The sequence below is a fragment of the Lepisma saccharinum genome, chromosome 10 (assembly GCF_977018435.1).
Source record: "Lepisma saccharinum chromosome 10, izLepSacc3.1, whole genome shotgun sequence".
Lineage (NCBI taxonomy): Eukaryota > Metazoa > Arthropoda > Insecta > Zygentoma > Lepismatidae > Lepisma > Lepisma saccharinum.
Genome location: NC_139238.1, coordinates 56,184,560 through 56,211,032, shown reverse-complemented (window position 1 = coordinate 56,211,032; position 26,473 = coordinate 56,184,560). Strand labels below are relative to the sequence as shown.

The window sequence follows — 26,473 nt, the reverse complement described above, 5'->3', positions numbered from 1 at the left end:
TTACCCATTTTCCCACTCGAGTTCAATGCAAGGATACATCCGCAAATATCAACTGAAAAGTTTTCATCATGTGCAATTCTCCATTAAATGTTTTCGCCTAATCCTACTGTCTCCGTTCTGTTTGTTACAAACAAGTATTCCTTGCACATTACGTGTAGGAGGAGAGTTACATCTACATTTCACATTGGGCAGCTTCTTCTACGCTCTTCCAGGAGCGATAGCTTGTAGGGTAATGTTTACCGTTAAGGATTGTCAACCTGATGGTCGTAGGTTCAAATCAATCCGGTGTCAGAAAGTTTTCGTAAGTTTTAGACATTTTCCACGCCGTGTGAAACGGAATGATTCAGTTTGGAATTAACGAATGGGTGGGGGATATTAAATTTAAAAATCTCAACTTCAACGAATCGAAATGTGGAGAAAAGTTGGATAAATTTTAAAATTCCATTCACGTTTTTAGTGATATAATCGCAGGTAAAATCAAAGATCATACGTGGAAGATTTTATCTTGATCTGAACTAAGCCAAAAGACATTTCACACCCATCTTATCCATTCTCCAATACATTCCAAAATGTTATTGAATGTTCACGTCGATAATTTAATCAATGCATCACGATTGTGCACGTGTGCATTCAACGGACGTCTTATTCTTGCAAGAAGATATTTTCTGGAACTACCTCTTCTCTCCTCTCGTCTCCAGTCCAATCTGTTCTTCTCTTCTCCTTCTTCTGTCACCTCATTATCCTCTGCTTCTACCTCATATGGCGTTTCCTACTGTTCTTGCATCTTTTCTCCATCCCACTCTTCTCCACTCCGCTTATCTCCTCTCCTGTCTTAGATTTCCGACTCAACTGCACTCTTCTCTTCTTTTTTCTCTTTTTCTCTCTTTTACTCTAATCTACACTCCCCTCTTCTCGTCTCTTCCCCTCCGCTCCTCTCGTTTTCCTTCTCTCTTCTCACATTTTCTCCATTTTCCACATCTCTACTCGAATTTTTTCTCTTTCTTCTAATAATTCTCCTCTCCTCGTATATCCTCTCTTCTCACCTCTACTTTTCCTCTTTTCCTTTCGCTTTATCTGTTTCCTCTTCTTTGTCACCTTTCTTTTCCTCTAACATCTTTTCCTTTCTGTAGACTCATCAGCGATGAAATACTTGGAAACCTATTTTCTTTTTCAGAAAGAATTTTGTCATTTGCAATATAATAGTGATATTTTTCTAATTATATACAATAATACTTGTTTTTATTTCTTTCTCGTATTTCATAAATATCTATTGTGCATGTCGCAACCCTGACATTGAGCCTAACTCTGCACGCAACACACCAACGCCTTGTGTAAATTGGGTTGCTTAGTTTAAAATGTTGTGGTCCTAAGACTTTTGAGAGATACTGTAAAATACATATTAAGTTTTGATATCGATCTCGTGCACAATGTTTCCCGTACCACCGAAAGAAGGATTTTATTCTAGTCTTTACGTAGTTTTGCCATCATTCATTATAGTCTGTATATGTTTGTTTTATCCCACACCAATATGACAACTTTTCTTGAAAGATTCTTTGTACATTAGGATGCTCGAGTAAAGAGGCGTTTTATTTCCAGTATGAGGGACCTAACATTAGTATATTTTCTCTTATAGATTAATAGACATACGTGTTGTCATGTGATCTGAAAAAAATACCGGTAAAGCTTCAATTGAAGTGATGTGTTGGAGCTAGTATACTGATGTATTCTATCTATTCTTGAACAAACTTTATTGTTGAAGTAAATTTAAATTATATGCGATATTTTCTCCTTCCACGCGTCTTTTAATTGCAGTTCACTAATTCAGTTTGATAATGCCGGAGCTATTGTGAAATTTTGGAACACCATCACATGATCGAAGTACGTGGTTAAAGTCACCCCTATGATAAAACAAGAGTCATTTGATGGTAGCAAGTAAACTAAATCGGACTGATAAAACTGTTCGCGCTGGTGTCTATTTTGATGTCCATATGGAGCATATATGTGAAAGAAGTATAGTTTTTACTTTGAAAACTAATACCCCTCCCATCTATTAGTTTCTCTACGTATTTCTATTACAGTGTTTATCAAAATTACCGTTCCTCGTCCACGTGTGTCTAAATTTACAATGTTGTCCTAACCTTGCATAAAGTAAAAATCTGGAATACATACCTCTTGCAAGAATAAGACGTCCGTTGAAAGCACACGTGCAAAATCTTGAAGCATTTTTACTCTTGACTGGTGACATTATACCATTTATATTCACGGTGCGTACACGTGTGATATAACTCACACACAGAAAAACACCAGAACACAACAGAAATAGTAGTCGATTGGGACTTGTGGATCGTGAACTGGATCGTTTGTATCTCGTCGAGAGTCTTTGTCCTTTATCACTGTTGACCCCCGGAAATTCATCCTCTGATCTGTCTTCTTTGGCGCTTTGTACATTCTGGAATTCTGTTTTCTTGTCTGCTTCGTTTCCGAGTTGTGGAATATTTTCTGAAGTGTGTTGTTCCTTTTCAGGCCTGTCTGGTATTGTTAAAGGGGTTGAAAGCGAGCTGGAATGCTTTCTACTTTCTTCTGTTCCACATGAATTTTCAGATTGTTGTTCGTCCTGTTTCTTATCTTCATAGGTGCTCTTCTTTTGGCTTGGGTCTGTTGGTATTGACGGTGATTGAAGTTCTGGTTCAGTGGCATGTGTCTCTGTTGTTTCATATGTGAAGTGCGAGGCTGATATAAGTCCTTTTAACGTTATATCTTCATTTGGTGATGGATTCGTGATTTGGGGTCTTGTCGGTACTTGAAGTACTGTACGTTGAGATAAAAGTGGGGCCGTTTCAGAGATCAAATTAACAGGGCTTCTTCTTGCTCTATTCACGTGAGGTCTTCGCGAGGGTCATTCTGAAAAGTTGTGTCCCTCCAAATCACACCTGCTGCACGTACGCACCTGACCAGAGTAGGTTACCTGGTCAGTATCTGTCTCCTTGTATTGTAATGTACGAAGGGATTGCTTTCGCAGGGCAATTTTACGAGGGTCGTTCAATAAAAAAATTCCCTGTGCCATAAAATTTGTTACAAGAATAATTGAGTAAACGAGCCCTCTCTGTCGCCTTCAAGGAACGATAGCCATTTCTCCCGCAGACGTGAAGGCGCATGCGCAGAGAGGAAGGAGACGACGGAACATAGTGAAACACTGGGCTTGCGTCATTAGAGAGGAGGGCAGCATGGCAGGTGAACGTGTATTGGACTGTTGGTGTTCAGGAAGATGTGCGTCCGTGATTCGGTACGAATGGGCAAATGGCTTGACATCCACAGGAAGTTTTTCTGTGTACGGTGTCACTGTAATGTCGGTGCAGATGGTCAGACTGAAGGCAGAGTAGGGAATTTTTATGAGGTTGTCCCTCACGTATCTCTTGCTCCACTGATCAGAACATCATGAAAGTGGATGAACTGATCCGGGGGAACAGAAGAATCAAGGTTTGTGAGGTGTCCAACATGTTGAAAATTTCCCTTGGGACCGCTCACAGCATCATCCACGCGCAAATCCAGGCCGCAGTAAGACGAGTGTTCCAAGGCCTGAGCCCGGACTTTTTTGCACATTGCTTCGATAAGCTAGTGCAGCGTTGGGACAACTGCCTCAATGTGCAAGGCGATTATGTTGAGATGTAGTACAGGCATGTACTCATCTAGACATGTAGAGTTTGCATATATATATTACCAAATAAAAATATTACAACATAAGGAAACGTATTTTTTGAACGACCCTCGTAATCAAAATGCGCCCCGTTCGAGTTCTGTAAATGTGTTATTCTGAACTTTTCTCTTCTTTACCTTCAGCACTTCGCCGTATTCGTGGCTTAGTTCTTCTGGCACTACATGTACAATTACAAGTACACTCCCATGGTCTGCCCATTCCACATCTATTTTATGCTCACCGTTTGCATCATAATAGGGCACTTCAACTCCATAATAGTTTAATAATCTTTCACCCACAACTCTGGTTACAAATTTCACAAATACACAGTTTCGAAAGTAATCAATTTCAAAACTTTGGACTTGGTTTCATGATACACCGTAAGTGTTGTGAAACGACGTACGTATATCCAGCCAAGTAAGATTTTTACACTAAGAAAAGCAAATTTCAAGGTATTCTGTCGCTGTATCGGCATGTTTGTGTTTCTGTTAGTCTTTCTCCATTAACATTGACATACTAAGAATAAGCTCATGCTCTATTCAACTAACGACTATTTTGCCTTACCTAATAGCCCCGCATAGTTTGCTGTACTTTTTGGCTCTCCTTGCACCGAAGCGTGTAGCTGGTAACACGGTGCAACACCTAGTGGTCTAGTTCGTTGATTTACAGTCAAGTAGTGTATTTGGTCCCTTAACCGTTTGCATTATGTTCTGGGTCGGTGTATTTGTCATGTATGATCTCGTGGTTAGTGCTTACTATTCAAATGAACGTTTAAAGCCACAGACAGGCATTTGTTGAATCTTCTGAACTTGAACACCGCTTTCCGTCTACTTGGCTGAACGTAATTTCCTTGAACCACCTGACACCGGAATACACCTGCACTACACCTAGTGTTAAAAAGTGCAGCGAACTAGACGGGGTGATTGGCTTCCACATGGAAACAGCTACTGCAAAAACAAGATCTGCACGCGTCGGAATGTGCAGCTAGACTCCCACGACTAATAGAGAGGAGGAAATTAATTGGAAATTTACATTGCAAGATAATCGTTTTCTGCTTTAATATACTCATATAAAATATGTATTTGTTTACAAAAATATACAATAAGATTATTTACTGAATAAAGATGCTATATATTTTTGGTCTTTGGTATATCATCATAATTATTAAACTCAGTTATTCGGAAAATCAATACAAACACATGTATTTATGTGGTTTATTTCCAAACACTAAATTTCCCGAATCGTCATATTATAAAAGACGTAAACATAGTTGGCTACGTATGTGTATAATTGATTACATATTATGTTAGGTTACAGGAAACTAATTGTCACTGCACCTTCAAGGAGGAATAGAAAATTCGTCGCTCTCCGCAAAGCCATAACTTCTTCCAGAGAGATAGTCCAAGATGAGCAGGAGTCCAACGGAATACGTGGTATCCTCTGCTAGAGGAGGATTCTCATAAGTTGCGTAGTTTCCGTTACCAGTCTCCTCTGTTCCCAGCGTAATATATGTCCTGCTTTCCATCGTCTCCTGCAAAGTTTAATTTTGAAATTAGTTTTACGTACTCTTTTGATAAAGACAGGTAAAGATATAGGCTAAACATTGATTTCATAATGTAAAAGTGATATAGAGTGTTGTATAATTTGACTGCTATGATTTACTTTAAATTTAAATTAATTTCGTACTGTATATAGCGAATTGCTGAAATTCTAATGCATTGTATATAATCGAACGGAAAGTTTGAAAAACGAGGATGCAAAACCGACATTTCTTATGTTACGCGTGATTTCATGTGGTGTATAACATTCGTCGAAAACCTTTCGAGCATTTTTATCTATGTGCTTTTTTTTATGTTTTATTATTTGGTACCTATTAAAATCGAAGCATAAAAATTTATGGTTTTAAATTATTTTGCGTAATTTTAGGAGGGAAGTATGTGCAAGTCGTAAATAATGTAACAACAACATAACTGCTGTGAATTTTTGAGCAATTGAAGTAAAATATTTAAAATGCTAGATACCATGAGGTATTCATTTAATTTTGCATGTGAGTAAAATATTGGTATAACGTGCCTCATGATGATTAACGAATAACAGCATATATATATATATATATATATATATATATATATATATATATATATATATATATATATACATGTATATTGTTACAGAGAATTTCGAATTCTGACGATGTCATTTTCTGTTTCAGGGAATTTAAAATTCGAGGATGTCTTCAAATGTATTTTTAGATTATATTTATCCAGCTTATGAAACTAAATTGACAGTAATTTCATAGCATTATTTGGGGTAAATATTGGTTATAAACTTCTAATATATGTTTACTTTAGAATCGGAGTGGGGGCAAGTTGCAAATATTATGATTTCTGTAACTGCGACAGATTTGGAGCATATACGTTGAAATCCTCAAAGCAGGTTAATACACTGGACAGTTAGTCAAATCTCTGTTTAGTCTACATTTTTTAGAAAGTTTTGTTTGTTTACGTTTTTAGATTGAAGTAAAAACTCCCAGTATACAATAAGTAATTTTTATTTGGTATTTTGTTTCCTTTTGCAAAATATATAGTACATATTTATTAAAATATTAAGTTTAGAGTACCTTAGAGAACTCTGCAGCCACATAAAAACTCTTGTTGACCAAAGCACTCACTTCCTCTTGGACAGCGGGGGAGTGGAACTGCTCCTCCGGAAACTCCTCGGATGTTTCTTGCGGGAAAACCAACACCAAGTAAGCGCTGGGAAGAAATATATAATTTTAGGTAATGACGTTTTTGGCGTGTTAAATAAATCAAATTCTTCATTAACACTTACTAAGTGTAACAATTCATTATACACATATATATTTGCATGAGTATTATGTACAAATGAGGCAACGCATCCTTGTTAATTTTGAAATTTTCATATTGAAGTATCCTATGAAATCAATCGATTCATTATCCCTTACATTGTTAATTAAACCATACATATCTCCTAATTTATTGATTACTTCTATGGTTTCATTTTGCTTCGTTTCTCTGCTACTTTTGGTCATTGCGAAATACGTATATGTATATTACTACAATTCCAATAGAGTTACTCAATATTGCTTCCTACCTTTCACTAATGTACGAGATACTGTTAACTGTAACCCTTGCAATGTAGTGGTACATTATGATGCTACGTATAATTAACCAGATACTGAGTATGGGAATTTTCATTTTCAAAGAATCATACTTCAGCATTGGTGTTCATATTTTTCTTATAATCAAATTATATAAATGACAAGCTCGCGTTATTTTAAAGGCTTCCTCGTTTTTTTAAGCAAACCCAATGTCGCGTGTCCGGTTGGATGAGTAAATTCAAATTATAGCAACAATTAAAACTGTAAAAGCGCCAATAATGATTTAAAATACGTATTATTCTTGCTTATTACAAGACATAGTAACTTCTAATTTAGACAAGGTAACATGTTTTCGAATGATGGTTCATTTTGTTAAAGAACTTTGATATGACCCATTTTTTCTTATTGCATCGTTGTTTATAGCTTCTAAGTCACGAGCGTACCCTGTATTAAATGCAATTAAATTCGTATGATATCTTGTATGATGTACATTTGCATTTAATCCGTTTGGTTTGTTATACACTAGCTGATTGTCCGGCGCTGTTGGGTATTTATTTATCCCAATCTTCTACTAGACAGGAAAATAGTGAATTCTAACTATAGTGTAAAATGAACTTGGAGTTCAACGGCATTGGGAGTGTCTTAGCGACCCCGAAAACTATGGATTCCACATTAATATAGGTCGTACATGTCACCCCCTTCGCACCACCACCTCTAGGAGTGCCAGGAGTGTCTTGGAGTTGAACGGCATTGGGAGTGTCATTATTCATCTTAGCGACCTGGAAAACTATGGATTCCACACTAATATCGGTCGTTTTACATGTCACTCCCTTCCCACTCCTTCCCCTAGGTGTGCCAGAGGTGTCTTGGAGTTGGACGGCATTGGGAGTATCACTATCCACCTTAGCGACCACGAAAACTAAGGATTCCACATTAATATCGGTAGTTTTCGATTATTTTTACTTGTCACCCCCTTCCCAACCCCTCCCCTGGGGGTGCCATGGGTGTATTACCCCCACAGTATTTCTTTCAAGATTGCAAGCGAATCGGGTACCAAGTTTCGTTGAAATCGCACGAGGCGTTTGAGAGTTATTACGGAACTAACACACACACACACACATACATCCACTTTTATATATTAGATTCGATCAGATATTTTTATTTTTGTGTATTTGTATTTCTAAATTTAAATTTTGTTTCAACTAATTAGTTATAACCAGGGAACGGATTTATAAGTAAATACATATTTAAGTACGAAACTGAAATCAGTTATATTTTGTATTATCAATGCGCATCATGGCATGTAGACTCAAGAAGTTCAGTTCTTTTTAAAATCGTACATATATTACGTTTTCGCTCATATTTTTAAATTTTAGTTAATTTTAGATGTTATTTCCGTATTTCAGAACATTTCTCAACATATATTCTATATTTGTGCAATATGTAAATGTCGCCGTGTGACCGGAAGAGTTGGGTGAATTCCTTTCGAATAAGTCCGAAGTGACGTTTAACAACCAATTAAGTTTACGACCATTTTGATACCCTCCAATTGTGTTAATTCAAAATTGTCTGTGATCCCAACAATAATATGTTTTTTTCCTTGTTTTTTTTTCAATTCTTCATATCCCAATTTTTTGCTTTTGCTAATGTAAAACTTCTGAACTTCCTGTTTATTTACAATTGTTGCCAACAATAGAGAATGAGGGCTCGGACATCAGCTCCTGGTTGTTACAAACGTTATTTTGGCAACGCTAACGGCTACTTTACTTTGTAAACCCATATTTTTGTACCTTTAAAACCTCATTTTTAAAATTTTGTACTTTTTTTGTACTGCTCAAGAATGCTAAAAATAATTTTTGTACCGCTCAATTTTACCGTCGAAACACACAAAACAATTTTGGGGTTACAGAATAACGTCTCAACCTCATCATCGGCTTCTGCTAAGTTATCCACCTCAAAATATTGTACTATTCATATACCATTTTGTGCCGCTATTTAAAAATTTTGTAACCGTCAGAAACAGCCAGAAAAGAAAGGCAGGAAAATTTGTACCTTGCAACCATATATTTTTGTACCCTCTCGAGTTGCTTCCTAAAATATTATGTTATTTTTGTACTACTTTTAAAATTAAACTTTCTACACACCTACTTTGCACTGAGTTTAAAAACGATATTAATATCGTTCTTAAAAATAAAATTAAAAACATTCAAATTTGTATTTACTATTTAGAAGCAGCAATTCATAGAAAAAATTTGACAAAATTTTATCGAATGTGTGAGGTTAGTATCTAAGTAATAATTAAATAATCTTTAGAGTGAGTACTTTCTAATAAGCAACTCATTGACTTTTGTACAGTTACGGAAAACCTGAAAATAATTTTCAAATTTTGGTTCTTTCACTTCGATGTAGTAATTCATATGAATACATGAACAAAATGTTATTATATTGTAGAGGTTTAGAGCAATTCAATTATTCAATACAATTTTATAGACATGCACTTCTATCAAGTGCCTCTCCGTCACGATAAACCCGAGAAATATTATATAAATTTCTCCTTCCTCGCAAAGACACGCACTTCACAAGAAAATATGCACCAAATATTATTGAATGTGTGAGGTATATATTTGCTTAACGTTTAAATAAAATGTCCAAAATTAGTACTTTCTATTAAGCCATTTTTTATTTTTGTACCGTTACGGAAAATCACAAAATATTTCCCAAATTTTGGTTTTTCACTTCGATGTAATAATTCGTATCAATACATGACAAAATCTTATTAAACTGGTGAGGTTTAGAGCTCTTTAAACCTTCAATAATATATTATCGACTATAACTTTGTGTCAAGATCTTTTTTTGTTTTTGTACCGTCACGGAAAACCTAGGAAATATATTTTTAAAATTTGACATCTTCGCTAAGACAAGCAGTTCACAATATTCTATATAAAAAAATATAGAATGTGTGAGGATAGTATCTAGGTAATTTCTAAAAAGATTCTTCTCAATGATTACTTATATTAAGCCTCTTTTTTATTTTCGTACCGTTAAGAAAAACCCGACAATAATTTTCATATTTTGGTTTTTCACGTCGATGTACTAATTCGTATCAATACATGGACAAAATATTATTATATTTGTGAGGTTTAGAGCTCTTTAATCCTTCAATAATATTTCATGAACTATATCTTTGTATCAAGAACTTTTTGATTTTTCTACACTTACGCAACACCGGGGAAATATTTTTCAACACTTACTTCTTCGCTAAGACACGCAGTTTAGAAGAAACTATGGACCAAATATTATAAAATGTGGAAGGTTATGATCTAAATATTTTTTTAAATAAAATCTTCTCTTCGGTTACTTTCAATTAAGCCCCTTATTTATTTTTGTGCCGTTAGGGAAAACTGCAAAATAATTCTCAAACTTTAGTTCATTAACTTCGATATACTACTTCGTATGTACACAGGGAACAAATGTTATTATATTGGTGAGGTATAGAGCTCTTTAATCATTGAATAATATTTTATGGACCATAACTTCGTATCAAGTCCTTTTTTTTTGTACCGTCACGAAAAACGTGGGAAATATTTTTATATTCTTACTTACTCCCTAAGGCACGCAGATTCCAAGAAAATATGAACGCAATATTATCGAATTTGTGAGGTAAATATTTGATTAATATTTAAATAAAATCTTCTGAATCGATACTTTATATTTAACCATCTTTTGAATTTTTTACCGTGACGGAAAACGTGACGGAAAACGTGACGGAAAACTAATGTTTAGTTCTTCGTCTGAGGAAGACCCTGATACAGGGTTGAACCATTACATGTTAAGGGTTTTTATATCTTCATAAACTGCCTTGGTCAGCAACTTAGTGTATTTCTTATAAGGAAACAAGGCTTCATTATATTACAATCATTTAAGGTATCTCGGAATCATTGTCGATTCTCAGCTAAATTTTAACCTTCAAATAAGTAACTATATTCATAAAATCTGCACCATGTTTACATATATATTAAGAAAACTTCGTAAATATCTCAATGGAAATCTTATTAGACATTTCTACCTTTCCTTTATTCGTCCCGTATTCGAGTATGGTGCTGGTCTTATTTTTGGCTATAACTTAACTCATCTTAAGAAACTTGAAACAATCCAAAACAATTGCTTAAGAACCATTCACATGCACCCCCAAGGAAAAAATTCCCAACATTTCCGCAAGTGTTACAACATACCGACAGTCTCTTCAAGAATACATTACATCTACCTGAATAAGGTATTCCATAGTATGTATACCAAACCATCTCCATTGCATCACAGGATTAAGCTCCACTCTAAGTTCAGTACCCGAACCAGAGATCTGCCTTACATAGATACCAGTAATCCTTAAACCTAACGAAAGCAGATTTGGTCAGAATTCTTTCTCGTACCTAGCAGAGGTAACCTGGAATTCACTCCCGACAATGGTCAAATTCAGTAACAGCAAAGCGCAGTTCTGTCGTCTTCTACGTTCACATGCCTATAAATTCTAACTCCAGTAATATTATTTTCAGTGCTTACCTCCCCCCCAACACACACACACACCATCCCCACCACACACATATATTTTAACATTTTTATCCCTGTACTTCGAACAGTAATTCCATACACACTCACATCCAAACCCACACACTTTTGCACTTTCCTTTCTTCTAAATGTGTATAACTCTCAAACGTTATTTATTTCATTGCTACTATAGAATACTATCACATTCTCGATAGTTATAGCTATTGTATATCTTGTTACTACATAGGGCATCAAGTCATTATTTGTATTAATATTGTTCAAAATAAAATGTTGTATGGCTTAACTGTAACCCTATTGAGATAATAAATAATAATAATATATTATACGTATGTAACCTTCGTTATTTTAAATTTGGATTTATACAAGTATCGGTATCGGCATGGTCATCGGTTGGTATACGTGTGAGCATCGGAATCGGTATCGATTCAAAGTGGTATCGGCTCAGCCCTAATAATTAGATTTTGATTTACCTAACAACCTGTAAGCATATATTTAGTTTTCTCTTCGCTAAGTTCCAAACCTATCTCTTTATCTGCTTTGAAAAATACTTTAGCATTATTCTTAATTCTATTTACATCATTCCGTTGTAAGTCTACATCATCTGCATATGCTAACAACTGAGTCACATCGTTTAATTTTAGTCCTTCATTCGTTTATTTTACCTCTCTAACAGCATATTCAAAGACAAAATTAAAGAGCAATGGAGATAATGCATCTTGTTGTTCTAACTCATCATGAATTGTAATTCGTCAGACGCATTAATACCAACAAGAATTTTCCTTTCTGTTTCACTGTTGCATATTTTTATCATATTAACAATCATCTTAGGTATTCCAAACTCGACTAATATATTATAATTTTTCTCTTTTAACCGAATCATGTGCTTTTTAAAATCAATTAATAGATGATGCACATTTAGTTTATATTATAAAATTTTCTCAAATGTCTGTCTGTAGTGAAACATTTGATCTACAGTTCATCTGTTACGTTTAAATCCACATTAAGAAGCACCTAAAATTTCATTAGCATATGGAGTTAGTTTTGTTAAAATAATGTTAGAAAATATTTTAAATGATGTTGAGAGTAGAGAAATACCGCGATAATTATTGCAGTTCGTTTTATCACATTTTTTAAACACAAGATCAATGATTGATTCTCTCAACTGTTTAGGGTTTTCCTCTTTATTCCATATTAAACAAATTAATTTTTGAATTTGGCATATTAACGAATTCCAACAATATTTTATTAACTCAGCTGGTGTTGAGTCAATGTCAGGTGCTTTGTTATTCTTTAGCCATTTAATAAAATCTTTAACTTCAGTCAAGTTTTATATATATATATATATATATATATATAGGTTCGGGATCTAAAATTTCTGTTGTCCGTAATTAATTTACTTCTGATTTATCTCCGACATGCGTCGTTCACCTTTCAATCGTAAAATATATTATACAGGCAAATTTGAAAGAGATGGAAGCGGCCCCGGCGCCCACCCAGCGTCGAATAACATGGGGTACCTGGGGGAAACCCTGAGGGGTAAAGGCGGTCAAGGGCGTGATGCTGATCACATCACCCCCACTCACGACCGGATCAAGAAAGTGTGGGGCGTTACCCCCACACCCCCTATACGCCTTCATGGCGTGGTGCTAAGCACAGGGGAACACTTTACCTTTTTTAATTTGAAAGAGAGGTCAATCGCTATTCGTTAGAATGTTCAGAAGCTTTGTGTGGAGCTCGGGGTTTGAATTTAGTTACGTCTCACGGTGAAATTTGTTGGTGGTTATACAGAAAATGATATCGCTTCATATTCAAAATACAGAGACTGGGTGATCTTGTGCAACGAGATCTTATTTCTTATGTGCATTTAATAAATCAAAACTGCGTGTGGAGATGCTTAGGGTCTATGTTTGGTTATATTTTACCTTAGGGAGAATTCAAACCGAACAGGCACGCGACAAGCGACATTCGACATACGAGACACGAGACACGTGTTGCTTGGAAGCGAGCCATCAGTAATCAATGCAACCTTTCGGACCAAAGAGACACGGCAAGATGCATGTGTCGCATGTCGCTTAGGTGTCACTCCGACTGTGCCGTTTTCTCAATACCGTGCATCGTGTAGCCTCAGTTTGTTGTTTGCGTATGCGCAGTGAATGCTTCACTTCAACAGCTATATTTAGACTCTAGAAGAAAGTCCAACAGGGAGATTAACAACATGTTTGAATCCATAATTTATTGATATAATAAAGTATCGATATGTAAAATGTTTTAACAATGTTTTAAGATTTAAACACAACGTTATTTTCCCTTTATCAAATTTTTTGATGCAGTTATTAGCTGTAATTTGCCTTCAACATCGTGTAAAGAGGCCGTGTTTTCGCCAATTACGATGTGACTGTTTTTATTTATAAAAGCCAGCACTCTTGAGTGTAAAATTGATCAGTGCACATGGTAAAGTACTCTAGTGCATTGTTCCTCAACTACCCGGCCGCGACCCGATACCGTGCCCTCGTATCAACTATACTGAGCTGCGAAATGTTCTGCTGAAAGTGCTTCACAACTATCATAATCCCAATAGCATATTTGAGTTGTGAGTTTTCGTTTTTTAAGTCCACTTTATGCACAAATATACTTATCAGGACTCGACCTACAGTTTAACCCTCCGAGTACCAACCGTGTCTCTGAGACCCATAATGAATTCATATGTCTATACTTTTGCAAGGACTTTTGCAAGGAATTTTGCAGGGACTATGAGGTCATGTGACTTTGTTGCAGTTTCGGTGAAGTAGTGCTAACTTAGCGTTTCAAAGTCATACTTGGTACGAGTGCTTTTTTAGCCTCTTTTTTTATCAATTGAATATCACTTTTGACATATTTTGACAATTTTTTGTCGATGTTTTAGCGCTTAGCGATGTTTTAGCAAAATTTCCCATTTTTTCCCTTTTTTCCCACTCATACTTGGTACGAGTGCTTTTTTAGCCTCTTTTATTATCAATTGAATACCACTTTTTGACATATATTGACAATTTTTGTCGATGTTTTAGCGCTTAGCGATGTTTTAGCAAAATATCCCATTTTTTCCCTTTTTTTCCCACTCACACTTGGTACGAATGCCACGATCTTATGTGATATAACTTAACCTATCCTTTCTTTGTGCTAAACTACACGAGAGCCTCTACGTGCTAGTAGTACAGGTGGACGGGTTCACAAACCTCAATTGGGGATCAAAAAAAAACTTAAAAACTCACTTTCTCTCCACGTTCCGCGCCTCATTTATTGCGCTGACGATGCTTTGCAGCGAAGAAAAGAGCACCAAAACATCAAAAACTCACTTTACTCATTTGCGGATCACCAAAAAAACCTCAAAAAAAAAAAAAAAAAAACTCACCTTTTCTCCACGTTCCGCGCCTCATTTATTGCGCTGATGATGTTTCACAGCGTGTTTATATATCGTGACCTTTTGTAAACCTCTCTCGGGAACGATGTGTAGTGGACTTTAGAGAGTTCTGCGCCCTTAAGTGAGGTTCGGTGTTGCCAACCCCCAAAGAAAAAAAAAATGAACAGAAAAAAAAAGCTCTGGCATCATTTTTTCAAGCTCCTCCTGCTCTTATGCTACCTCGTCCTTTGACCTACACACTTTTGAAATGACTTACCTATAAGTCTGCTGTCTCCTCTTACTGTAAAAGGTCCCTCAGTGTAATCTACTACGACCTTGTGCGCTCTCGGTGTAATCTGCTACGATGTTTTTTTTTTTTAAAAAAAAAAACAACTCATGTGTGTGATCTTCTGCGGGGTGTGTGTGTGTGTGTGATAATCAAAATTATTATTTTTGTTAAGACCCTCAAAAAAAAAGAATAAAAAATTAATATCCCCAGCCATAGAGAGAGAGAGGGTGGTGCGTGGTGCCCACAACACCAAGTTCTAAAATGGTCATGGCTATCGAAGCCATTTGCCTCTGTAGAGAGTTTCACGAGTTATTATTATTATTATTTTTTATTTGCGCACCGAACTAACTTACGTTGTATTTTATATAACCTTGTTGATTTTTTTTTAGTATGTGGCAATTATTTTTTTTTTTTTACGAATTAATTTTTAAAACTGTTCCGTCACCCTCTCGTTCTTCACGTCGTACGCGAAGGACTTCTCTGCGATCAGGATGACGCTACACACGGTGTCCTCGGGCAAGGCGTCGTGGAACTCGCAGACGACCTTGATGTTGGTTCGATCGTTGACCACCACCTGCTTCCCCTTCGTCGTGTTGATGACGGTCATGGGTCTGCGTGCTTTGAATTCGCTGGGCGTGTAGTACATGTCCACGTTTCCCTCGGTCACGCGCTTGTAAGCCGTGTAAGCTTCGTAAAGTTTGAGGTAATCGTCTTTGGTCATGTCGAGGTTGTAATTCTCGCGCGGGAACACTTCGTTCCTCCCGTTCTTCAGATAAACGTTCTTGATCTTGCAGTCGTCGAACTTGCTGGAATCTTTTTCCTGATTGTTATCGCGTCCGGTCTGAAAAAGTACAAAGACAAAATCTGGCATGTCGAACTGTATGTTGTTGAACTGCGTCGTCACGTCGAATTCCATGTGACTCCCCAACGCTATCTTTTGCACGCACTGGTAACCGTGAAAGTGAATCGGCACCTGCGGACTTTTCAAGATCTCCGCTTTGTACTTGAGGGCGTAGTTCGTCTCGTATTCCACGATCGGCATTCTCAACTCCATGCTCCGGATGACGCACTTGTCTGCTTCGGGTAAAGTGTTGGCTATCGGCGTGGTGCCGTCCGGACCCAAGGTAGCGTATCGCATCAGTGCGTCGTTGTCGTTGGCCGCTCTTCGAAACGTGATCCTCAGTCCTCCCTTCCACATGATCTCCTTGTAATCGGAGAAGAAACCGGGCAGCAGACGCATGGGAAAGAGCACCGTGTGACTTCTCGTCGATATTTTCGTCCCCGCTTCGAATCCTCCCGCCTGGTAGTATGCCGCGTCCGTTTTGGATAATTTCAATGTTCCCACTGCCGTCGACGTGATGCCTGGATAATCTATTCTGTCGATGACGGTGTTGTGTTTCCTCACCTCCACCTGCGAGAACAGGTGAGGCACGAAGTTGTCCACGAGTATCAAATTTGCTGCTGCGGGAAACGCGTCTCCGCTTTCCTTCTTCACCACGTCGAATTGAAGGTAGAGGTCCGCTCTGTGAGGATGAACGAACCCGTCGCCTACGTCCACGTCGTATTCGATTTCCCTGTTCGCTTCGTTCAGATTGACGAACGTGCGACGGTTGGGAGGAAAAGATTGCAATTCGTAACTTTCGATTTGCTCCATTTTACACTATGTGTGTTATTTATTATACGTTGATCTCCACGATGGCAGTGGTCGTTGCACCTGCGAAATCCACCACCTCTCCTTTCTCGTTCGTCACCACCAACTCTATGTCGTCTATGCGGTTGCGACATACTGGAAAATAGATCGGCGAAGAGGGTGTGTAGATGATCGGTTCCATGAACTCGGACCTTGGTTTGAAAGTGGCTATGATTCCCGTCTGCTTGTGACTTCCTAATCCGTCCGAGGATTTCGTGATCATGCCTTCCGCCACGTTACAGTGTACGTTTAGAGTCTCTATGGCCAAGAATTTAGGAATGTTGGTTGCTACGTGCTTGATGCCAGCTTCGAGTTTTGTGTCGTTCTCGAAACCTAAAAGTTCTCCCATGGTGCCCAGGTCCACGGTCTCCGTAGCGGACACGATTTCCACTCTGTGCGTGACCGAATTTTGAGAAAGGTACGTGCCTTTGAGTAATTGAGCTTGCAAAGTGGAAAGATTGTATTGGCCTGGCGTGACGATGATATGTTCGCTTCCGACGCTAATTTTGTTGTTGTGCTGCGTGACGTTAGGTATGAGGTACATGCTGTAAAATGCACGCAGAGCCACGGATTTAGGATAGACGATGTCGTCGTGCAGCGTGAGTTTCAAGATCGAAGATTCGCTCGTGAGATGGAACACACCCATCCTAAGGATGATGTTTCAGATTCCACAATGCTTTCTGGAAATCTTTGATCGTAGGCTTATTTATTTTAGAGAGAAACGCGAGCACGGAGAGGCAGAGATGACCGCAGTTCTCGTCTCCGAAATTTTGAATGCGTTCGTCGTTGTAGTATATAGAGGTTTTGTTCGTTTTTAGGTAATGGACTAAATTTGTAGTGGAACACCTCCGAAAGAATCGAAAACGAATGCTTTGTTATTGTCGTTTTTGTGGTAACATATCCAATGCGTGCCTGGATTTTCTTGACCGTCCAAGTTGACTACTCCGCATTCTCTTCTTTTAACGCTTGAAGGTAGCGAGTCGGACATGAAAACTCCTCTGAAGTGTTTGATTCGTAACGGTTCGATCAGAGATTCAATGTCTCGGTTGGTGAGTGCTGCTGTTTCTTTTTTTTAAACTTTTTCATCACGCCCTTCCCCCCTTTCTTCTCCATGGCCAGGTTGTGACGTTTCTGTTCTTCCAATTCCGCCTTGTTCTTCTTCGAGTCGATGACGGTTTTCGCGATGGCGGCGCTTCCGCCGGCCAAACTTCCAACGGCAACCAATGCTGCCAGGATGGCCGGGATGCTGAATATGAAACCTCCGATCTTTTGCTGTTTCCGCGAACGCTGCAAGCGTCTCAATTGTGGAGTGCTGAGAAGTAATTTCAATCCGTGTCCTTTCGACAAGCAAGAACGTTTCTTCTCGCGTTGTTTCTTGGTGAGTAACCCATCGAGAGCACCCAGCGTTTTCAGATTGGAGTATGGTATCTGGTACACGACACCCTTGGGCTTCATTTTTTTTTCACGGTATGTTATTTATATATATAAATGTTCTGAGATTTTTTTGTCTCGTGTAATTTTTTTTTTCAAGATATGTGTTATTTATATCGTCTCACTCAAAACAATCTGTGGCGATGTGTTATTTATATATATGTATTCTGGGAAAGAAAAAAAGTTTTTGCTTCGCCTAATGCTATCATGTGGTTTACAAGATCGTCAGTTTCAATGTTCGACGCGTACCAATCTTCGGTAAATCTTCTTCTCCCCTGCCTCCACTCGTGCAGCTCGTCTAACCTATTGTCAATTTTTTTGTTTGCGGCTCGAAAGAGAGTCTCTGGGGATCGGAACATTTTTTTCATTCCGCTTATTTCTCGGAGGTGATCCATGAAAATCATTTTGCACGGTGAACGAAATTCTGGCGTTACTTTACACAAGTCTATGAGTTTAGTTACATCCCCGTCGAACGTGAACGTAAATATTTTGTGCAACACTTCGGGAGGAAGTTGACTTATACAAGTTTACATTTTTTTTATGGTATGTTATTTATATATTCCGAGGGTTGACTAAACAAATTCTATTACGTGCTTCGTTTTCTTACCAAGAAGTTCCTTTGTCCCCTTGTACACGATTCGAGTTTTGTTCTCGATTAAAATAGCTAGCTTCTCGTCGGATAACATGATAGCGTATCGATCTGGTAAAAATAGACTGTATTGTCCGTTGAGCAACAGACGCACTTTGGGACCGTACTGGGTAGAAACGATTGAACCGGAAGTTATCGTGTAAGGTTTGTCGACTTCCAATTCCTGAATTTTTACATACTCGACTGACAAATTTAGCATTTGTTTTAATGCTTGGAGATCACTCATTTTTTCAGTCGTCATATCGAAGAGAAATTTCAGGGTGTTAGAGAATTTTAATTTTTCACAATGTGTGTTATTTATATATACCGAAGAATTTTTTTTGAGATCTCGTAGATTTTTTTTCAAGATGTGTGTTATTTATATATCAAGTTTTTTTTTTCTTGTACATTTTTTTGACAACTTTTTTTTTCTGACGGTAATAATTTTTCCACGTCAACTTTTTTTTGACGACAAATTTTTTTTTGACGATAAAATTTTTTTACGATAAGGCAACTTTTTTTTCTGACGGTAATAATTTTTCCACGTCAACTTTTTTTGACGAGACAAATTTTTTTAACGATAAAAAATTTTTACGATAAGGCAACTTTTTTCTGACGGTAATAATTTTTCCAAGTCAACTTTTTTTGACGACAAATTTTTTTTGACGATAAAAATTTTTTACGATAAGGCAACTTTTTTCTGACGGTAATAATTTTTCAACGTCAACTTTTTCGACGAGACAAATTCTTTTTGACGATAAAAAATTTTACGATAAGACAATTTTTTTTCTGACGTCAACTTTTTTTTTTGACGAGACAAATTTTTTTTTGACGATAAAAAATTTTTCCATGGCAATTTTTTTTTGACGTCAACTTTTTTTTTTTGACGAGACAAATTTTTTTCACGATCAAAATTTTTTCCATGGCAAATTTTTTTTTGACATCTATATTTTTTTTGACATATTTTTTTAACGTATATTTTTTTTGTCATTTTTTTTTGACACGTACATTTTTTTTGACGTGTATATTATTATTTTTTTCACAGTGTGTGTAAGAGGAAGAAAGCTTGTGCTTCGGAAAACGAGATGACGTGCGTTACAATATCTGCCGCCTTCTGTTCAGACTTGCACCAATCGTCCGTGTCCATCCTATCGTTTAATTTTTTCACTGCGGCCGAAAGAAGAGTGTCGAGATCACCGCACCTCAGACCGCTGATCTCCCGAAGATGGTCCTTGAGAACCATTTCACAAGGGATACGAAATTCCGGCGTCGTTCTTGCTATGATTACAAGTTTATGTACATCCTCACAATCTCCGTTTACTGCGTGCTTAAATATTTTACATAGTAGCTCAGGAGGCAAATCTGTTATACGAGACATGTTGTTTTTTTTTTACTCTATGTTATTTATATACCCCACCCAAATTTTTGTTTCGTGTTCATGGCGATGGTGGTACCCAGTGCGGCGACCCGTTCACCCAGCGCTGCGTCTCTGCTGACGAATCTTTCGAAAGCTGCGTGCTCTAACTTTCTGTCTGCTTCGTGACGTGCATCCAGATCCGTCTGCGTGGTGTTGTAAGCGATGTCGTGATCTTTGCATGCGGCGTCCAACGGATTCACACCCTTGTCTCCTCTCTCCAATCTTTTCTCGAGTTTGGTACCCGGTCCGCAATACTGGTAGCCAGGTAAATGCATCTCGAAAGGTAACTTGTTGATGATGTCGTTTACGAGTCCCTTTCCTTCGGCCACGTTCCAGAATCTCGGAGGCAGCGTGTTGATGATTTTGATCAGGTAACCTATGCCCTTGTCGTCGTTCACGATGAAGTTGGAAAGTTTCGTGCTGATCATGTCCACGATGCCAACCTTCTCGTTGTGGAAATTACGATTGCCAGCATTCTCTTCGCCGGCTATCACCAACAATCGGTCCACGAGCTTCCTAACGTCGTCCACCCAAACGAATTCTTTGGGTAACGTGTTGTAGCGTTTGACGCCGCTGCCTGTTTTGACCTGGTTCCAAATCGGTTTGATGAGATTTCTGTACTTCTCGCATCTGCTCGATTTCACCCTATTCTGCGAGGCGTCGTTGTTCTGGTACAAGGCATCCGTCATGATCAAAATTTCCTTGTAACTCTGGTAATCTTCGTCGGTGTAATCTTTCGGCTGCTTTTTGGCGACGAGTTCCCACAGTCCCACCGTACCCGGATACCTGGTCCAACTATCCTTCTCGCCTAAATTGACTTTAATGTCGTTGCCTTCGAAGGTCACCTTCGATTTCCCAATCTTCCACACCACACCCTCGTTGGTTTCCATGCTCGGATACAATCCGAACACTTCATCCTTGTCGAACTTCCCCGTGCTCAGGTAGTCTCGTGCCAAAGGTCCCAACTCGATTTTTTCCGAAGACGTGCTGCCTATGGCTCGACGTCGTGCCGGTACGTCCTTCAGTTCGAACGGCGTCGAAGGAATGCTCGAAATGGGCGTGGGTACAATGTAACTTTTAGCTGCAAGTGGTACGAGTTCGTTGATCAAATTTTTATTTTGTTCCGTGACACTTTTAATTTCTTTACCTAGACCGCTGATGGCATCGATCACAGGTTGATCTTGACGTTTCTTCTCTTCGTAGAATCCGCGATTCTCGGATTTCCAACCTTTGAAGCGTTTCGCGAGGTAATCGCGAAGCTTGAGATTTTCGTCTTCGATTTTTCGTTTCGTCATAACGTTATTTTATACACGTCGTTTCTCACAACGTTGCAACGTTTAGAAAGACGTTGATTTTGTTTCTGTATTTTCCGTCGTTGGGTTTCCTCGTCATGTCGATCGTCGCGAATCCTAAATCGTCACTGTTCCAGCAAGAACAGCAGCAGCGTTCCGAAAATTGATTGTAGTTCATGTCTCCGCCTACGTAGTCATCGTACGCGTGCTTGAGGTTGGTGTGATCTTGACGAAACAAACATATGAAATTAGCGTTGTCGCGTACTAACTGTTTTGGAATTTTGGAAAACGTTTGAGCCAGGTAGAAGCAATCCATTCCTTTGTGACGACCTTGCGTGAAAAAGTTGCGAATTTCATTTTGATTTTCCAGGATGACGTCGTCGAACACAACGACTGAATTTTCACGACAATCGTCGAGTGGTTTTATTTCCGAGGCGAACGTTGCAATGTCCAGACCATCGTACAGTTTCATCAGTTGTTGGTATTTGGATTGCTCCAAACTTTTCGAGAACACGTACAGGTGCCTGTTCTTCCAATCTAACCAATTCGGTGCGAGGAGAAAATTGTCCACGAGCAGTGTCGTTTTCCCACACCCCGAAGGACCTACGATCAGACAGCGGATGCTATCGGGAAGCAACTCGCCGTTTTTTTTTTTCTCGTTTGACTTTCCAAATCCGGTAGACGCTTCACCACTTTCCACGTACTCACAAGATCACTTCGTTCGCGTCGATCCAACTCTTTTCCGGAAGTCCCAGCCATTTGACAAACAGTTTGTCACCTTTCCTACGCAATACTTTCTCGATGAGGTACGTGTCGGGGTGTTTTGTTTTAGAGAGTTCCTCTTCGTAAAATCTTCCTTTCAAAATTTCGCCGCTACTATCTCTTATTATATACGTGTATCGGTTTCCGGGTAGAACTCGAACCACCGTAAAAAGTTCCGTGCTCCAATTTTTTGTAAATCCCTTCTCGAAGGTGCGTTTGAATTTGCTGATCCTCACCTGGTCTCCAATTTTGAATTTTGATTTCTTGGTAGTCGTGGGCGTGTACTTTGGACAGTAAACGGTAGAAATTAAACGCTGCTCGTCAGATTTCGTAACGTCAGCTGGCTTCATGCCTATCGTTCTGTGTACCGTATCATTATAGGTATCGACGAGTTCCGGCAGGATGTCGACCCATTTGTAATTTCCCCGAAGCGTGAATCGTTTCCACATATGTGTTTTCAAGGTTCGATTAAATCTTTCCACGATGCTGGCTTTGATGTGACTGAAGGTCGAATAATGTCGAATGTCATGTTTTTGAATAAACTTTTGGAATACGGCATTGTAAAATTCCTTCCCGTTGTCCGTGTGCAAAAACCGTGGTCGTCTGCCGCCGCTTTCGCGAAAAATTAATTTGAATGCTTCCGTGACGCACGTTCCTGTTTTGGCTTTCAAAGGTAGAGCCCACGCGAATTTCGAAAATGTGTCTATGACGGTGAGGAGGTACTTGTTATCCTTGTTCGATTTATGTACGTTTTTCAACTAGCCGCTACTCATCTCCACGAGGTCACTTTCCCAGAGGTCGTCGATGCCCTTGGTTACCACCGCCAAACGTTCGTAGTTGCGGCGTGCAGGTTTATGCAATTCTTCGACGATGGCTTGCCTAGACATTTTTTTTTAGAGATTACGTTTGAAAAGAAGCACCAGCGTGATGGGATTCAAAGAGGGTGGCACCTCGCTCGTGTTTTGAACGATCAGCTTATCGCCGGCACTCACGTCGAAAATTGTAAGATCTTCGTCTTCGTGTATTTCATATATGTTGCGCGTTTCGTTCCAACGTGCCAGAGGAATGTTTCCTGCTTTCTGGACGCCACGATTCGATATCAACGTCATGGTGGGAACGCTAGCTTTTCTGCCGTGAGACCAGTACGAAAATTCGTTTACCTGAATCGTGCCATCGAGGAGAAACTTGTAGTACGGATGATAAGGATGTAACATGTACAGTTTGTTACCTTCGACGAACGTGGAGATTCTCTGCTGATTGGGAACGCTGTTGATTTCGATGGCTTGCAAGATGAACAATTTGGCGAATTTAGTTTCGACGCCGAGCAGGTTACTGTGAACGTGTCCGAGTTTATTTTCGATGGGGAGCAAATGCTCGACTATGGTATCCGTTACGGTAGAAAACGACGGTTTGATTTTCACTTCCACGTTCAACTGCTTGTAGTTTTCGTTGAGTTCTTGCAACTTGGCACCGAAAGAGGCCAGCGTCGATTCCTGGGTGGATTCCAGCACTTCAACTTGATCTCTGATGTTGACGACGATGTTCTGAAGGTTCTCGACTTGATTCAATTTCGAGCTTTTCTCTGTAAGATCGTTCACGATGCTTCGCATCTCGGTAAACTGCGTGTGAAGGTCGGCGACGCTCTGCGAAGTGGGCAGCGTCGACACCAGCGAAGCAAGTTCGTCTCGAATCTGTTCCACGTTCGCCGTTTCCGTTTCCAGTCTTTTCAGCATACGTGATATGTTTCTTTTCAAAGCGTGCAATTCTTTGGAGGTGGGGAGATTGGCCACCCTACTCTCGAGATCGCTCAACGAACTTTTGATGTCGCTCGAATCGGATAGTGCCGTCACCGCCGTTTTCAATTTTTCCAAATCTTCGCTCGAAGACACGCTCGTCCGTAACGATTCCAAGTCACCCTGTATGTTGTCCAGTACGTGATGAAAATGAGCAAGATTGGATTCGACGTTCAAATTTTCTAAATACTCGATCTTCTGCTGAACCGTGCTTAACGTGTCTTGTATGCTCGTCAACGCTCTTGCTTCAGCGTGAATATTTTTAATTTCTTCGTTGATCAACTCCAGAGACGCCTGAAGCGTAGCGATGGTGGTTTGAATGTGTTCGAAATCTTGATACGCCTCCAATTGAATTTTTATGTTCGCGACGCTTTTACCGATGACCTGCAGTTCGTCGGACGATGGTAGGTTCGTCATGGTATCTTCCAAAGTCTGTAACTTGGATTTGATTTCTTCCAACGTGCTGGTGAATTCTTCTTGTAATTTGGAAACGACGACATGCAAGCGTTCCGCATCAATATCGTTCACGACGGTTTGAAGTTCAGAGAAATTCTTTTCTATATTGGAAGTTCGTTCTTCGATTTCGAGTTTCAATTTTTCCAAATCTTCATTTTTCGATTGAAATTGCTGTAATTTGGCCAAATCATTTTGAAGCGAATCCACGCTCAACTGTATATTTTGAACGTTGTCGTAAGAAGGTACGTCGACATAATTTTTTATCAGCGTTTTCAGTTCGGAATCGATTTTCAGAATGGGGTCGAGACATTGCGTTTGGAGCGTAACGATCTCAGACTCTAAACTTTTGTTTAAGGTCTCCTGCAAAGCGATCAAATCGCTCCTCAACTTTTTAACTCGAATATCCAACATGAGAATCTTTTCTGCGTGGTCTACACGCTTGGTGTTGCCGAAAATGTCGTTAGGCATTTTTGGTTAACGGTTATTTATAATAGGATAGACGATTCGTAATTCTACGAAGAGAGGAACGAGTTTGTCGTAATCTCCTAGGAGTTCCACGTAAAGATAATCTCCTGCAGACACATCGTACGCCATGTTAGAAAGCATCTTGTCGTGCTTGATTCGAAAAATGTTCTTGCCGGTAGATATTTTGATTTCGCCTGCGTTTTCCGGATTCACGGTGATTTGAAGTTTCCCGTCGATCGGAATTTCGTAGAAATGTAAATTGTTATTGAAGACGTAAAACATCTTGCCCACGTCCTCATCCAATTTAGTCCAAATGCTGTTGAGATGAATGATCAACAGACCGTTGAGTTTAGTTAACACGGAAGGTAGAAATTCATGATCTGTCGTCGTGCGGTGTACAGTTTCCATTTTGGTTTGCTTTCGGAAACCAAAAAGATTAATTGTCCTTTGCTAGTTACTTATTGTGTATGTGAGACAGTTAAAGTTTTTTTTTTTTCATTTGCATTGCCTACAATTTTTACTAATTTCTAAACGATAGTGCCCCCAAGGCAACGTGTGGATTCCACGAGACAAAATACATCTTTTATCGCCATGCGGATCCAGCGCAATTTTCTTAACTTTGTTTGTGGTAAGCACGTGGTCTACGCTTTGTATCCTTGTCTCCAAACGTAGAATCCTCGACTGTGAATAGAGGCAATTGATGTAATCCTCGAACACAAGCTTGTTTTTCACGGTATTTTTACCAACACCTTTGGCTTTTTTGGTAATGCTGGTTTCTGTTTTCACCACATACATTTTGGAACGTAAGCCGGCGAACTCCAGAATGATTTCTCCGTTGCATTCATCCTTCATTTTACCAAGCACTTTTTTATTGCGAGAAGGGAGATCAAATCTGTTTGGTTGAGGGAAGGAAGATGTGTCGAAATGATCAATCATTTTCGGTTGTTTCAAATTGTTGTAGAGGTCAGATGTCTGTACGGAATAAATAAAACTGTCCGTGTCCGTGTACAAAAGTGTTATATTTTCATTATAGAAGGGTTTCATGACATTATAATGAAATTCAAACATATGCAGTTTAGATAAATCCAAAACCATCGCCCCCACGTAGATTGGTTTGTTGAACTTGATTATTTTTTTATCCATCACAAACAGGGCCAGGTTTTCATCATATATATTTCGTGATTTGAATATCGGCGATGCTATCAATTTTCTACATTTATTTGAATCGGGAACTAATCTCACGTCCACGTGCTTCCTGACATTCTCCATTGTTTTTCCGTAAACAGCATTATTCATGAGTTTTAAAAAATCTTTATCTAAATCTGACGTGGCGCGTGTTCTATGATACGTATTTTTTTCAATGTAAGGTTTTAACCACTCGGAATGTTTGAATTTCATTATTCTTCTCACATTTATTACTTGAACTCCCTTTTCAATTAAGAATTGAAGATTTTTGTAATGGAGAACGTATCTCTCTTTCCTATCCAATGTTTAC

At 38.8% G+C, this 26,473-nt stretch overlaps 1 protein-coding gene across 1 annotated transcript in view; it reads right to left on the bottom strand.

The window, feature by feature from the left end:
• Positions 1-4,829: 4,829 nt before the first annotated feature.
• Positions 4,830-26,473, bottom strand: part of LOC145994360 (uncharacterized) — a 112,286-nt gene continuing 90,642 nt past the window's right edge. Inside the window, exons 4-5 of the mRNA XM_083130475.1 lie at positions 6,315-6,450; positions 4,830-5,225 (exon numbers count right to left, since the gene is read on the bottom strand). Of these exons, the coding sequence (XP_082986601.1) occupies positions 5,034-5,225; positions 6,315-6,450 (328 nt within the window). The 3' untranslated portion in view covers positions 4,830-5,033. The remainder of the gene's footprint in view (positions 5,226-6,314; positions 6,451-26,473) is intronic.